Source organism: Hetaerina americana, unplaced genomic scaffold (genome assembly GCF_022747635.1).
Source record: "Hetaerina americana unplaced genomic scaffold, ioHetAmer1.1.p SCAF_23, whole genome shotgun sequence".
In the NCBI taxonomy this organism is placed as follows: Eukaryota; Metazoa; Arthropoda; class Insecta; order Odonata; family Calopterygidae; genus Hetaerina; species Hetaerina americana.
The window spans coordinates 4,572,544-4,589,616 of record NW_027286797.1 but is presented as its reverse complement, the minus strand read 5'-3'; the positions used below and the strand labels follow the sequence as shown (position 1 = coordinate 4,589,616).

Genomic DNA, 17,073 nt, shown 5'->3' with positions numbered 1-17,073 from the left:
TTCAATTTTTGACAAGCAGTAAAAGCAAGGACAACAGAAACTAACGTAACTGGGACCATACGTACAGCTCGCCGATCTCCCAAGCACAGACGGCTGCTCATTGGGTGCGAGGCAACTGGCACCGCTGGTGGGCGGGGCCCGCTGTAGTCCGCGTCATGGCCGCCAGATTGCACCAGTTGGTGCTTTTATTGCACCGACCACGCGTGGTCCATATAAACAGATTTCTTCTCTGCATGATTGCCAACTCTGGTAGATGCTCCTTCATCTGCAGATTTTTCAAGAAATCTGCTAAAGGGAATCGTTCTGCTATGGGTTGGCCATGTGATGTTCTATTGCTTAATGGTGATTGATTGACACCATCAACCATCAGCAAAACATGCAGGAAAAAATCAACCACAGCTTACAATATTCAGCATGGTAGTCGTAGGAGCAGATGGCAGTGGGCGTCTTTTTGAGCTAGCAAGTATGCACAACATCCAGGAATACTCCATGCAAGGAATACATCAAGGAAAAATGTACCATGTGAACGGGGCTCTTGTTTCAGTACAGTGCTGCCTGTTGCAACTCGCACCCTTATCCATATTAGTGTCTTTGCCAAACTCAGTTTTGAAATATCTAGCGTTGCAACTTCTATTTTGAAAATTCCACCTTTGACAATTCCATGCCCGGAGATATTTTTTAAATTGGCTAAATTTTTTCAAATCCAGTACCCAGCCTAAACTTTACCATCTTATGTTTATGGAACTGAGGCATAAATATTACAACTATACTTTTATGTTCACAGACGGATCGAAAACCCTGGCCGGAGTTGGATGCGTTGTGGTGGAGGAAGAAGGTCCCACTTCCACCACCAGGGCCAGCCTTCCCACCACAGCAAGCATATTCCCGGCGGAAGTCGCTGCCATCGACGTAGCCCTGAAAAATAGTGCAAGGCACTGCAATAACGGCTTCTTCCTCTGTAGCAAACCCATGAACACCCTTCAGTTCCTAGACAGACTGCACTTGACAAAATCCATCTTAACTTGACTTCAAGTTCTACTTCACAAGAGCCACTGTCTTGGAAAGACTGTCATTTTCTGTTGGGCATTATTCCACATTGGCAACCCTGGTAATAAAGCAGCAGACTCCATTGCTGAGAGTTTACCACAGAAATGGCTGGATGGATATTGGTCAGTTTTCCATCAATTACCTCATATAATGGCAAACATTCTTTCAGTGTTATGTCAGTTATATACTCTGTCCCGGGATCTTGTTCAGGGCAATAAACTCAACGAAGTCAGTGTAACCCTGCGGCTGTGAAGTAGTTGCTTTAAAAGCATCATTGGTTAGAAGTTAAACTTGCTAGGCTCATAATGGATCACACGAAGGCACATGTCAGATTTATACTCTGTGAAACAGGTGATCATTTGCTTTGTGCCCAAATCTTTTTTGTCAGATTTGGCTCATCTTGGAAGATCAATACAGTGGATTGCTGTTTTTTTTGGGCTCATATGCATAGATCCAAGTTTTTCACCTCAGTAGATGTTATACACAGCTTATGATGCACCGCAATTGTATTTCTTGAGCATTTCTTTGCACTGATGGACACAATAGACGATAAGTCACATGACATTCTTCCTTTACTAGTTCTTGCCCAGAATAAATATTTTCTGGCACAATAACTGATTCTGGACGACCTTCAAGACTTTCGTTGCCGAGCAAACGGCAGCCATCATGATGGAATACGTTATACCAGGGTTTTGCGGTGGCAAAGGATGGGGCTTCATCGCCAAAAGTGGAAGGAAGTTGATCAATGCATTCCTGTCTTGATAATCCACATCGAAAGTCATAAAAAGTCATCGCACGAAAGTGTTTATAAGTTAGCTCCTTTTTTTGCTGAGACAAAATTTTCAAGTCACTGTAAGCAACATAAGCTATGATCAAGCAACAAAATGTGGCAAAGAAAGTTATCGTTGAAAGGGCCAAACTTTCAGATGGAAACATCAGATGGCGCATGAAGCCCTTAGTGTTGTCAAGGCTCAAGATATGAATGGCAACTGTCGTATAGTGGTGCTATACAGAATGAGACAACGATCACTAAAAGCTACCCTGAACACATGGTGAAAGGTAGCAGTATCACCATTGGGCACTGGTGTTGCAGACTGAGTGGGTCGGCTTGGCATCAGCTGACTCAGCTGCGGATGAGAGTGAAGTTCGCGGTACCGGCTGCGGTTCTGCAATGTGGAAGGCAATGGGAAACTACCACATTATTCTCCCTAGAATATGTAGCCTTGCGTTCAAATAGAGAAGGATGATGGGGTTGCAGTTGAACCAATCTGAGGATTCAAAACTGATGACGATAGTAGTGCCTGTGCGATCGATGAGGCTTTTGTCTTTCTTATGGCACCCTATCTTTTGCAACCAATGCATAGCTAGTCAGTTGAAGAGTTTTGCTTTGATTTACGGTGGACCCATTCTGTTCGCTATACAATGGCATGGGTTTTGTCACTTGGAGAAGATGTCTGCACTTAAGTCCCACTTACTCCTAGAATGGTTCGCAAGTTAGAAGGAGAGTAATTGTTTATTAAACGAAAATGATTCCATTTTTATACTGATGATTTAGCCTAGGGGTTCGAGTGTTGAACTACTGACTAGAGGGCCTGGGTTTGATTCCTGGTTAGGTCTCCCGGTACCCTAAGCTTTACTCAAGCTGAAATTTTTCAGGTACCAGAACATCCTGGCAAACCATTATAAACACTGGGATAGGATCTGGTCCCCCTACCCAGTTTGTATGTGAATTTCACACACTAGCATGCTTAGTAACGGTTGAGCTCTACCCTCGCCTATCAAACCGATGCTTGGGTTGAAAACTGTGGTTGATTTGAACACCTTAAATGCCCCTCATCCTGTCAAATATCCTTCTCCCATCTTGGTTTACCCAAGGTGGTGGCAGAGAAGTTAGGAGGGGGTGCCCTTGCCCACTGTCATCACCACCTTGGCGACTGCAGCTCATTTCATAGAGAAGCCACCTGGTGGTTAAGAAGAAATTATTCACTTGAGAAGGGCTCCTCTTTTCTTCAGGCACTGATCTGTAATACAACCTGGTTGACTAAATCAAGGAACTGGCAGTGGAACAAGTAAGGAGAAAAAAAATGGAAATCTCCTCACCCTTGCTGGGTGAAGAATCCAATGATTAGAGCGAAACATGGCAGTTGAGCTGGAACATCATAAAGCCACGTCCATTTGCTTTGGTATCTGCCTGTGTGTCTATTTAAATTTTTTGTCTTTAAAAAAGTTTATATAAGTTCAGCTTTACTGCCTTCACCTTCTTCACAGAACTTACTCACATCTTTTTCAAAAATTTGTGCTTTCCTTGTCAGATTTTCGAGGTTATAATCCTCTAATTTGGCAAAATAAATGAAAGTTACTCACTTGCAGTAATTGTGTAATCCTAATGCTGACCAATGAAATTGCTCCATGGAAGTATTTAGCACTAAAATTTAGTGCATTTAGGCTTTTGAGCTTAATAATACTTTGTGATTGCATTGGTATCTCTCTTTTTTTGCCAGTTCTTCCCTTTGTGGAAAGTATTGATGAGGTATCTTCTGTTGAATATTGCCCTGGGCAAATTTATTTCCTATCTAATAATTTAATTATTATTAATAAAATTTTTTTATTGATATTAAATTAATATTAATAATAGTGTTAATATAATACTTTCTTGTGAAGCTCTGTTATAATATTGATGTGTTGCCTATTAAAAGTGGTGAGGGTCAGTTCTTGCATCTTGCTTGGGGTTTCGGAATGAATGTATAAGGAATTCTGCAAATGGAATTAATAGCGAAGAATAGTCAGAGTAAATGCAGTGGAGAAAAATTACTATTAATTGTAAAAATACTCTCTTAAAACAGAAAATTACTTTTTTCCTCTAGTACTTAATATCTATTTGCTTCAAAATATATTTAAGTAATTTGGTCAAGATAATATTTGATGTTCATACGTACGTGAAAAGTGTACTGTAGATTATTTAAGTCAGTGATGCATGGATGCTGTGCAATCCTGTTACTTATAAGTGAACTCATAAGAATATGTATTGAAAAACATGATTTTTGGTCTGGAAAAGTTATTGGTTGTTGAAATCATAAGTAACAATCCTGTGCTTTTCCCTTTTGTGTTTGATGAATGTGCAATGCACTGTGGATCTTGGGGGGGAATGGATATTTAAATATATCTTTTTGATTCATTCTTGTGGCATTCAATGGAATCATAATATGCCTGACCCAATATCTGTTTAAAAACATGAATTAAATCTGCCAGATTGCATATTCCTCTAATTGTTAATTAATTTGCAGGAATATCTAAGGATTTGTTTGGACTAATAACATGGATGATGCATCCTAAGCCTGATAAAAGACCGACAGCTGGCATGATACTCATGGAGCCACACATTGAAAGGATTTTAATGAAGAGAAAGATTTCAAATATTTTGGAGACTTTGGTAAGTTTTTTGTCACTCAAGGTATATTATGGCAATGTTAAATGCTAATGCTATGGTCTAAAAATGAAATCAGGATAAAAACGAAACCTGAAAATGATCACATCTTTGAATCGACTTTGAAACCCTTATGGAATGTGAAAAGAAGTTTTTTCCTTCAATTTCGTTCATAATTAATTAATGAAACTGAATTAAATAGCAAGTGTTTATGTTGTTTTTGATTCAATAGTAAATGTGTCACTGAAGTCGCATCAATTCTACAACCCAGTTGTATGTACCGCATGGCCACCACCATAGGTCGTCTGCCCATGTCTCCATGTCCAAGCCCATGGAGGGCTCTTTTCTACCATGCCTTCCTTTCCTCTGCACCTCTCTTTATTTCCACGTGCCCATCACCCTCGGTCATTTTGACCCTTCTCCACCCTCACTTGGCAGGCTCTTCCACCATGACTCCTGGCGCCTCCTTCAAGAGGCAGTAATTTTGTGACTTGTTTCCAAGCCAATTTCTTTTTCAGCCATCTTCTCTTACCTCCTGCCGCTCTCCTCAACACTTCTTCATGCCTCACCCCATCTGTCCACTTCATGGTCAACATTCTTCTCTTTACCCACATCTCACATACCTCAGTCTTTCCTGGTCCCTATTAAATGCTGTCCATTTTTCACTTCCATGTAACATAACACTAGTCTCTTTCTCAGTCCAGTGACCATTCTGCTATACAACTCTTTTCTTTTCCTGCTGAATGCTTCCCTAACATTTGCTATCTTCTTTTTCATTTTTTTCACTTCTCCAGCTTATTCTTACCTCCACACTGAGATATTTTTGCCTCTCCACTTGTTCCAGCCTTTCTCCTTCTATTAGAATATTTATTTCCTCTTCTTCACCAGCATTCATTGCTTTGGTCTGGCTCCTGTTTATCATCAAGCCATACTCCTCCTCCATGCCATTAAGGTGTTGTAACATCGCATTTAATTGTTTTCCTTCCTCAGCAAAAAGGATCATGGCATCAGCAAACCTGATGAACATAATCCTCCTTCCTCTGACTGACTGAGGATTTTCATTGTATTTTCCCATTGTACACCATCAAAAGCCTTCATCAAATCAACAAAACACACATGTAAACCTTTACCCTCCTCTAGGTATCACTCTCTGATGGGATACACTATTCTTATTGCACTCCTGTGCTCATTCCTCTTCTGAAGCCATAATGTTCCTCTGCTGTATTCTCTCCCATGATTGTGTTGTCTTGTGTTCAGATTTCTTAACAATATCTTCACTGCATGAGTGATGATACGTAATGGACAATGCTCCTCACATTTTCTTGTTTCACACACTCTTCCTTTCTTCTTTGGTAATTTTATCATAGTCCACATTGTGAAGCCATTAAAAATGGACTTATTGACATGCATCTCAATGTATTTTTAAAGCATTTCCAGAATGTATTCAAAATCCATTTAAACAGGGAATTTTGAAGACATGATTGAATTTATTTCTTCAAATAAGTTAAAAATTTATTCCACCAAATGCATCAATATATTTCATATAAATGGACTTAAAATGTATTCACAGATGTGGATATAAATTATACGAGGGTCATCCGGAAAGTAGTACCCGTTCGTGCCGCATGAAGTGCTGACGACGCGAGTAGCCGCTGGACGAGGTCAGATAGCTTCAGTGGCTTGTCTGCCTTCTCTGAGCCAAGTTGCGTGACGCTAGCATTGCCTGTGTTGTTTCTGTGATTGTTTACAATGTTTAAAAAAATTGAGAACGCCGCCAGTTGTGAAGTGAGGGCAGTGATTAAATTCCTCAATGCAAGAAACGTTCGCCCATGTGATATTCATCGCCAATTAAAGGAGGTGTATGGAGACAATGTAATGGACGAGTCGTCTGTTCGGCGGTGGTGTCGCAACTTCAACATGGGGAGGGGGAACACACACGACGATGAGCGTTCGGGGAGACCGTCTGTCATTACAGACCAACTGGTGAGCTCAGTTGACGAATTCGTGAGGAACGATCGGCGCGTCACAATTGATGACATCTGTGAGCATTTTCCCAATGTTTCTCGAACAATTGTTCATGAAATTGTTAAACACCATCTGCATTATGCAAAAATTTGTGCAAGATGGGTCCCTCGCGTATCCCAATGAGCTGGCGGCGAAGGACTATGCAGCAGGAATACAGAAACTTGTCACACGTTATGACAAATGCCTTAATTTGCTTGGAGATTATGTTGAGAAGTAGTTTAAAGTATCCTCTTTCAAATAAAATTTTTTATGTTTGTTAATATTTACTTTTGTGTCTTTATTTCACGAACGGGTACTACTTTCCGGATGACCCTCGTATATCATTAAATGCAGTCATAACATTTCCACCAATGGATATGGAATGTATTCTCATAAATGATTTGGAATAATATTCCCATGAATTAATGTGATATGAATTTCTTTGTATCAATTTTAAATGCTCTAAATATGTCCTCCTCTAAATGTATTTGTGATATTAGTTGGAAATGTATGTCTCAGAAATACGTATCAGAGGTAGAATATTCATCTGTAAGTAGTGTAATAGACTTTCGACATCATATCTTGTGAACATTCCAGTTTTAGATATATTAATTAAAACAAATATTTTGCGGTTCAAAATGAATGTACCTCCAAAATATTTGATCAGCACTAATTTTTGTATGAGAACACGTGTCTAGAAAATCCCTCCTCAAGTGTTCCATGTAGTCATCAAATGCATTATTGCAATCACACGTATTCACCCTAGCATCTGGTGTCAATTTCACAAATCAAACCTTCGGAGAAATTTTAATGAATTAAAATCACCGCAGAGGTGTCATTTCCTGGCTAAATCAATTTCTAAATATTCAATTGTTCCCGGCTCAACCCTGTGGAAATTCATTTTAATTAAAGGAAGAATACAATGTATCTTTCCACTGTTATTTTAAGGACAGTGGAAAGATACATTGTATTCTTTATTTAATTAAATCAATATCTTCCTGCCAAAGAATAAATATGTTATTTGCTATTTGTGCTTAACAAAACCCCTGCAACACTGGGCTGAACTTGTTTTTTTCCTGACACCTTCCATAGCATAATTGCACTCTACATTTTGTTTGCCACTTTGAGTTAGTATTTAGAATTTTTGCTAATATATCTTAAGCTCGAGGTTTTTTTACACAAAAATCTTCAGATATTACCGATGAAGTTGCAAGCATTGCTTAGTGCATTGGAAATTCAGTGCGACAGGTATGGGATGAGAATCAATATTAATAAAACAAAGGTTATGCGATTTTCTAGAAAGATAAAGGCTAAGCTTAACATTAAAATAGGAGGACAAAAACTAGAGCAGGTAGAACAGTTTATGTATCTCGGTAGTGTTTTGGACCAACACAGTCAAAGTAGTAGGGACGTAAGGAGAAGAATTGCGCTAAGGAAAGAGGCTTTCACAAGGAGGAAGGAGTTGATGACGGGGACGTCGAGTAAGGATGTTATGAAAAGACTCGTAAAAACTTTGATATGGAGCGTAGCTATGAACGGCACGGAAACGTGGTCATTGAAGCAGGAGGATAGACGTAGACTGGAGGCTTTTTCAATGAGGGTGTGGAGAAGAATGGAGAAGGTGAAATGGACAGAGAAGAAAACAAATGAGGAAGTACTTGGTATGGTGAGCGAAGAGAGGGGTTTGTTGGGAGAAATCCTATGGAGGCAGGAAAAGTGGCTGAAGGGGGTATTGACCGGCAGCGGGATGTTGAAGACTGTAATAGAGGGGAGAATGTTAGGCAAACGAGGAAAGGGAAGGAACAGGATCGGGATGTTGGGCGGGATGAAGGGAGGAAGAAAGTACTGGGAGTTGAAGAGGGGTCTGATGTAGAGTAGGATGTTGTGTTTTGCTAGGGGTCACAAAGTATTTAATTAGTAATTATGTCCATCCAAAAACCTACCTTAACCAGTAGATTACCTAATAATAATAATAATACCTATGAATTAATGCCTAATTAACAATAATTCCTATTATTTTTGGCAGGCTACACCTGGAAAGCTGATTATATCTTTTATTGCTTTCTTTGGAAAAGCTGGATATGATATGGTTATGAAAGCCCTTTTCAAGTTTTGGCCACTCAAGCAAAACTGTAGTTCTCATCATCATAATGGTTTAAGAATCCCAGGTAATTATTTTATGAGTTAAATGTCATGTATTAATCGTCTTTTATTGGTTCTGCATACACACTATATTTAGAAACAAGTCCAGGTGCCAATTTCACAAGTTGAGAAATGATAAATTTTGCATTGATTCATACATACAAATTAGATTGAATAATCATTATCATACTTTTGGGGGCAATATTGAAATATGAATTTTAAAATACACACAAATATTGATAAGTTGGTCTTGGGATTTGAAATATGCTTCAGGTTAGGGATAATGCACTCCTAGCCGACCATGAAATTTCATGTGAAAACATGCTGTTGTTTTACTTTTTTTACAGTAAACATCTCTATTAGGTGCAGCAAAAATTGTTTTTGCTTACAATTAGCAACCTAACTTTTTACTAGAGCACCAAAGAAAAGTGGTAATAAAAGAAATTTTGAGCATTAAGCAAGGTGAAGTTTCATGAGAAATTGAACGCAAAGGTATCAATTAGGGATTTTAAAAATTATTTTAGGGAATTAAGGGATTAGCAAGGATTTACTGTAGTTGTGAATGTCATTACCTGCTAACCTCTGGTGATTAGAAAGATTAAAAACTCAAGAATCAAAATAATCCATTGAATTTTGTCTTTGTGCCACCTGATATTACATGTGGAAAGATTTATCTAAATCTGAAGGTGAAATTAATATTTTTATTACTGAATGTAAAAGTAATCCTCAGTATCCACCATTTTTCAATAGTAGGAGGTTGTCGTGTTATTCAGCCATCAAATCATTTTATATCCCAATAATTTATCTATAATCTGCCAATGTTTTTGGATTGCATCTTAATTAAAGCCATTAATTATGTCAATTACAGCTGATATCAAGTCGGCTGCTGATAAAATCAATTGAAATGAGCTGATGGTATAATTTGTAAAATTTTAATCTGAATCCATTTATGGTTCATGGCAGTGTAATGTTCTGACTGAAATAATCCCATAGGAAACAAAATCCATAAAAACCACCTGTGCTCAGAAATTACGAATGGGCCAATGAAGACATTGTAGAAAGATGTGCTGGTAAAACTAAAATAATGGTGCTATTTTAAGATTCCCATTTTTGTTGAGATTTAGATGTTGAATTACTGTTACTATTAAAATACCACTGTTGGTTGGTGGGAGGGCAACATGTGTGACTAAATGGTACAGATTTACTTCATTATATATACTTTAATACTTTACAAGTAAAGTATATGAAAATAAATTCAATATCAGCTGAGACAATATTCCACTGTATGTCCAAGAACTAAATTTCTTATTTCCCATGGATTTCAAAATGAAGGAATGTTCACAAGAGGGGTTATCATATTCTCAAATTTATACGCAGATTTATAGATATTCTCATTTTCTCGTAAATTTAAGCCATAAATGTGAAGGGTTCATCAGATTCGCAGTGTGATATATTTTATCATCAAATTTCCTCCCGCCGTTTTTATTGCATTTTGAATATTGATTCTTTTTCTGGATATCTGTTTTGATCAAGTGGGAAACGTATAGTATTTTTTCTGTTTGTGTATCTGCAATTTTATACCTCCTCTTTATCAGTTTGTAATTTATTTTCAATAAACTCACATTGATTTGAGTTAAAATTGAAAACTTACTTATTCGTAAATATTTTACGCTACTTTGAAATATGTTCCCTTTTGCTGGTGCTGCTTATTGCCCGCTAACTCACGCATCCTCTCACGGCCATTGCGCTGGCCAAACTATTGAGCTCCAATCACTAGTCAAAATCATGAATATTCTCAAAGGCTGATGTATCTTGAGTGAGAGTTCTTCTTGATAATAACTGTAGTAATAGTAATAATAACTGATAGTAACTCAGTTATCGTAATACCTTGTTTTACATCTAGATGAGCATAGCCAGGATGTGAAAACAAATGACCATGCAGTTGTGACGTCAACCCCTATAACAGGCAATTCAGAGCAGAGTCGGGACTCTCCCGAAAGGTGAGTAGTTGATATATATTTTAAGAAGCAAACTTAGAGTATGAAAATGTTTGTGTACTCGTTCCAGGGTTATTTGGCTCATTTTTGCAGCAGTTTGTTTACCGCTGAAAAATTTTAATTAGAAATTAGATTTTGGTTGCTGTAGCCGAATCCATTTTTGTTACTCCAACTAAAATGGGCAGTGTGTAATTTAAGGTTCAAAATTGATATTGCACATTTGTGTGGCAGACTTTAATGCGTGCAGTGTCCAGAATTCTAAAATGATAAGCATGGCATTTAACAATCTAGATATAATGCATGATAAAAAAGTTAGTTTACTTGTACATATGATTTGCATCCATAATAAATCAGTGATAGTATGGCTCTATATAGCAATTTAATGTATTGCTCCCACAGAAGTCCAATATTATTAGTGATTAAGCCTCTGCATGGTTATGGAAATCTGAAAATTGGATTAATATAATTTTGCCAGGCACAAATTTTCTACTTCTCCACTCTGTATATTTATCCTCACTTAAGTCCATCTGAAGTGCTTACACGTCAAGCTAAACTGCGAAGTCAGTAAACTACATGGAGAACTTTTGGTAGCATATAAAATAAAGCTGATTTTACAATTGAATATATTCTGTTGCTATATGGTGCTTAATCTCATTCTAGATTCTATAACTATGGTTCAGAATTGGTCTTGAATAATGAGAATATTTTCAAGTGGAAAATAATTGTATTTTATTTAATATTTTAAAATGAGTTAATCCCGCCATATCTCATTTGCCTGCTAATCTTAACCAATTTAGACTCTTAGAAAGCTTCCTAAAAGCACTCAGATTTGTTGAACTACAAAGGAAATATCAAAACTCAACATGACATCACTAGATGAGACTAAGCCCAATTTAAGAAGAGGAATATTCTTCAACGTTAATAGATTTAGATTATAAAATGCATGACTGTAGGTTTACATTTCTCATGTATTACTTAAAAGTTTGATGCACATTCTTTCACTACTCAATCCTCAACACTATAAAATGAAACCTACCGTGGATGCCAATGAGATATTGGTAAACATTCTTGTAGACTGCCTGCTATTTTTATGAGCAAATGCTCTGTATCTTATAATTACACTATTCAATACTGATATCCTAACTCCATGTAATGTGAACTCACAGGGTAGGTGCTGTGTTAGATCTATCGCAGGTGTTAATAGAATGGGATTAATTAGAATGGGATGCTTTATTGGCAACAGTGGTACAGATGCAATGGATGGAAAGTGTACATGCTGGGGCATTGTTTTGAATGAAAATCTGTAATTAATATTAAGTACATTCCTTGCCTGTTATTTTGGATGACATCACTCTAATTGGAGCAATGGAGAAGTCAAGGTTATGAGATATTCTCCATTGTAATTACTGTGAGCACAGTTGCATATCCCCGGATTCACTCTGTGATAAATCGTTAGGAAAGCCTTTGCTATGGGATGATCATGCAGAATCCACAGGGTTGGTGATTATATCATCTGAACAGGAATGGCAAAGCAATTGGATGGCAGAAAATTTAAAAAGTGCAACTATAAACTTTCCTTGGTTATGACACTTTATTTAGTTTCATTTTGTTGTGGTCACAAACCCATTTCCTGATGTTCAATCTACATTAATATAATCTAATGTATATACATTCCTGATGCAAATATTATAGTTGATCAAATCAGAGCTTATTCTTCTCTCCATGCGTTGATTTGAATAGTCAAGGCATACTCCATCAATATGGTTCTATGGAAAGGTCTTGATGAGTAGATTTCAAATTTGAGTTGATCCTTTCCTTTGTTCTCTCCTCCGTGCAAATGCTCACGTTGCCAGAAAGCCCCACTAGTAGGGACATGGTGATTCACCAAGAAAGGACGTACTCAAGGGGTTTGAGCTTTGCAGTTCATAGGTATGTCATAAGGTGTTGGGTCCTTGAGGAAAGATGCAACGAGCCAGTAAGAATAAGAAGTTTTAAAAAACTGAAAAGTAATTTGTGAAAATATAATTTTTTGAACTCAAGAAAATACTCAGAATTTGGAGAAAGTTCCTGGAATGTATGTTTTTCTTCATGTCCTATTATTTGGTAGTCTACTGTTTAAGATGTCTTAGTGGACACAGACTGGGCAGTGCTGCACTTCATGGCCTCATCTAACGAGACCTCACCTCACACCAAACGATATAATTAACAGGTCTTGAATTTTGCGTACCTTCTACCTCCCTTCATTCCGACACACATGCCTACCCTTTATCTCCCTCTATCTTGCTTGCTTAATACTTTCCCATCTATCACATTCCAAATGACTTTCATGGGAATAAATTTCCCTCATTATGGGCTTATTTTTCAGATTTGAAGAATCTTGGGAAGTAAGCAAGTGTTATGACTCCTCAATGGACACGTGTAGGCTTAGTGCAGATGATTCACCAAGTGAGGAGTTTTTTAGAAGATTACCTTCCAGTGCTGGGTGTCGACGATGTAATAATACAAGAGTGCATCCATATAGTAATTTAATAAAAAAAAAACTGCAGCCATGTGTAACAAGAAAAGGCTCTACCATAAGAAATTTATCGATTGATTTTTCAGATTGCGTCAAAGACTGAATTAGTTTTGTTTTCTCCTATTGCCAATATCAAAGCATTAAAACTGTTTTAGTAAATAAGGCTGTTACATGCAGGTTTACCTTTATAAACATTTTTATGTTTTAAAATATGTTATGTTTTGTGATGAAGGATTATCAAAGAAATGTTTGTAACTGGGTTTAACCCATTACTTTTAACATATATTTTTGTGTTCTTTTTTCTTAAGTTAACAGCTCTTCTGGTTGTCTATTTAAAATTTTCATGAAGAGATAAGAACTATTGAGAGCTAATAACAAAATAAATTATAAAGCTACATGGACTAAGCCTTTTTCATGTTAGCGCTATTCTTATAAAAATTCAACGATGAATTTTATAGTTATTTTAGTATGCCAATTATACCATGCTTTTTATACCATTTAGTAAGGCATTCCAAATATTTACATGATTAAGTTTTTTGTTTAATGCATACATGCAGGATTAATAATGTTATCAAAGAACTCATTGCTGATATGCATAGTAGCTCATAATTATTCTTTATTATTCTTGTTATTTATGAATGTTATTTATCATATCTGCCTGCTCAAATGTATATTAGTTGGAAAATTTATCAAAGTTTGTGTTCTAGTCAAAACATTTTCAAGTGGTATTGTCCAACGTGCAAAATGTGATTATTGAAGGTCAGAGGCACAAATTTTGTAATTATCATTTGCATGCTTGCATTTTTATTACATGGACTACAGTCATTTTTTATTATAGGTGTGAAGAATTACCGTTTATTCCTATGTTTAAATAATAAATTGTGCAGTCATTATTTTGATTTTAATTTCCATAATTTTGCCTGTGGCTCACCATATCCTCATGGTCCTCCTTTTCTTGATATCGGTCAATCAATAACTCCTTAAAAAATCCAAGAGATATCACTGGTAGTATTGGCAGTGTTCTTTTAGGAAGCCTCATCACTTACAAGACTGCTGTTATATTTTCAGCTACATCCATCTGGTGCTTTCATTTTCATAGTCAATTAAAATAACCGAACTTTGTTTATTTAAAAAAAGAGAAAAAATTAGTTAAGTGCACCGATTAAACAGTTCTATTTAAATGGCTTCAAACAGATAGAGATCAAAGCTGAGTTGAATGAAGTTGGTGGCGCATCTGCTTCTGTGTTTGCGGGCTTTTACTGATGTCTATTTTAAGGACCAGCCAAAATCCTGCGTTTTGGACAGCCTAAAAAAAGATAGAGAAATGCTTTGAAAAACGAATCAAGCTCAGAAGGGAATGTATTGAAAAATAAAAGAAATCACAAAAAATAATGTTTTATATTTTTCTCTTAGGACTTATTGAATGACCTACATTATAAAAATATAGCATAGTTGAAGTGGAAAACTCCTATTGCATTACTCCCTCAGCATTGACTATATGTGATTGTGATAGCTCTGCAGAGGTGTAGTTCTCTTTTTCATCCAGAGTTGCATCCAACTTTGGCATGATCGTCCATTTTTAGACCTACTCATGCATTCCTGATGTTACTTGAGCTAAGACTCTGTGCCTGATATGCAGCATTAAAGAGATATATTTTCATAATATGGGATCTTCATTTGTTTGTTATGTGTCAGTATAATGACAGACCCTTAAAAGGAGAAAATGAAAGTTCAAGGTCAAGTGCAATAATTTGCTGTGCTAGCATGCGTTTTTCCATGTAATAATATTGTACCAATGTGAGTGAATTTTTTTCATTTGCTCAAGTATATAGCTACTAAGTAACTAAAATATTTTTATATAATTCATTAAAATTGAACTGTATTAAATGAAAGTTTAATTTAGTCTGTTTACTATGTATCCAATATCCTAATGCACACTGTTTTCACTTTAGCGAGCTAATTAGCAGTAAACCAATTACTTAATATAAAATTATATGAATACCAGGCAAAAAAGTCTAATTTTCATGTAATTTTTCAAAGCTTTAAAACTACTAATTTCTTATACTGTACAAAAATTAATTTTTGAATGCTTAATTAATCAATGAAATTCAATATCCTATTTTCTAAATATTAAAATACATGCAGTAAACATGAAATTTTCAGACTTTTATATTAATATTTGTATTTTTATTTTGTCTGTATTTCATGGTTGGTTTCAACATATGATATGCATTAAAATGGGTCATTGTTTCATTGCCTCTTTTCAGTTATTTTTATTTAAAAGGTACAATTGGAGCATCCTATTGGCATATTTTATGTTTTGATATCCTGTCAAGATTTATATTTTGAACTTCACATGTAATTGTTGACATACAGGGTTCGTCCGGAAAATAAGTGTACTGAGCTCAGGAAAAAAAATTTATTACACTTTTACATATCTTAAGCTAATATTCCTCAAAATAGGACCCTTGTGAGTCGATACACTTGTTCCAGCGGCGTTCCCATTCCTGGAACGCTCCCGCGAAGGCATCATCGGGAACCTCTCGAAGACTCGTCGTCGACCTCTTCTCTGCCCTCCACGAACATCTTGTGCCACCGAAAGATCATGTTTCTGGCCATGGCTGACTCCCCGTAAGCGTGGTTAATCATACCGACAGTTTCGGTTGACGATTTCCCAAGCTTTACCGCAAATTTGATGGAATAACGCTGCTCCAAAAACTTCGGCATCGCGTTCCGTGACGTGGGTCAAAGCGTGGAGGTTCGCGTTAACAGAGCTCCTCACTACACCACAGCTCAGAGCCGACTGCCTTTTTCAGCGTCGCTTGCCAACATACCCCCCTCCAATCGCAGCCCATCAGAGCGGTGCTGGGCGTGCCTGGAGCGGCGCGCCCAGCCCAGGAGTCAGTACACTTATTTTCCGGACGAACCCTGTGTAAGGGCTTATCACTCGTCTTATGAAATTAATCTTAATTGCCTCATTCTTTGTGTTGGGAACTTATGACTAACTCTAACCTTGGCAATTGTTAAAAAGGTATAATACTTCAAAACCTGTATGTTTGCTTATCAGGGTGAATTATGTTTGTTTGCCTTGTCCATGTATCTTATGATGTGGGTGTTTTCTTTCACCCACTTTATTTTTCTAACTTGAGCAGCTGATGAAAATTTACCCATAAAATTTGCAAAAATTTGTTTTTTTGATATTGCATCAAATATCTCTTTTTAAAAGGTGTTGTATTATGGTAACACCTCGTATATTTATCTAATTGTATTTATTAAAACTTTTGAAAAACAATTTTTTACTCGATATTTAACTATGACAATGAAAAAATTGAACCTTGAGTTGATTTATGCGAGTAGGTGGGGAATATTTAAAGGCATATTTTTGTTTTTATATTAAGAATTTGGTAAATAAATTAAGTACAATATCAATATAAAATTAGTATGGTATGCATTTGAGTCAGTTTGTGAGCAACAGTGTGTTCGTATGTTTTTTTTTAGTTTTTGTGCTTTTATTAGATCTCTGTCAGAGTTGTGTATGTGCATTGAAATGTAATTATTATAATTTTGAGATGCAATGTTGCAATGCAAGTCCAACATATATTTTTTTCTGAAGCGTTGCACATTCAAAGTATGAATGTTTGGTTTATGCTGAATGTAACAGTAAAATCTGATTGAAAATCTAATATTTTGTACCCCTGATAATTTAAAAATAAAATACTTAAAGATCATCTTTATTAAAATATTCCTGACTCTGCTCTAAATCTTTTCAAAGCTCTCAAAGAATGGTAGTGAACAATTGAAAATTTATTCATTTTCTCTGGTGAAGTCAAAACGTAAAGTAAAGCATTGATGCATCAAAATAATCAAGTTCACCATCCAAGAAACAATTGATTTTTCTGATTCTAACATTGAATACCTCAATTGACAGTTCAGTGTGATAACAT

The 17,073-nt window shown here is 36.4% G+C and overlaps 1 protein-coding gene across 1 annotated transcript in view; it reads left to right on the top strand.

Annotated features, from left to right (window-relative positions):
- The window catches only part of Myt1 (protein kinase, membrane associated tyrosine/threonine 1), a 41,914-nt gene extending 25,081 nt beyond the window's left edge, over positions 1-16,833 (top strand). The window contains exons 7-10 of the mRNA XM_071586539.1: positions 4,332-4,477; positions 8,502-8,643; positions 10,521-10,617; positions 12,980-16,833. Coding sequence (XP_071442640.1) covers positions 4,332-4,477; positions 8,502-8,643; positions 10,521-10,617; positions 12,980-13,232 — 638 coding nt within the window. The 3' untranslated portion in view covers positions 13,233-16,833. The remainder of the gene's footprint in view (positions 1-4,331; positions 4,478-8,501; positions 8,644-10,520; positions 10,618-12,979) is intronic.
- Positions 16,834-17,073: the final 240 nt, after the last annotated feature.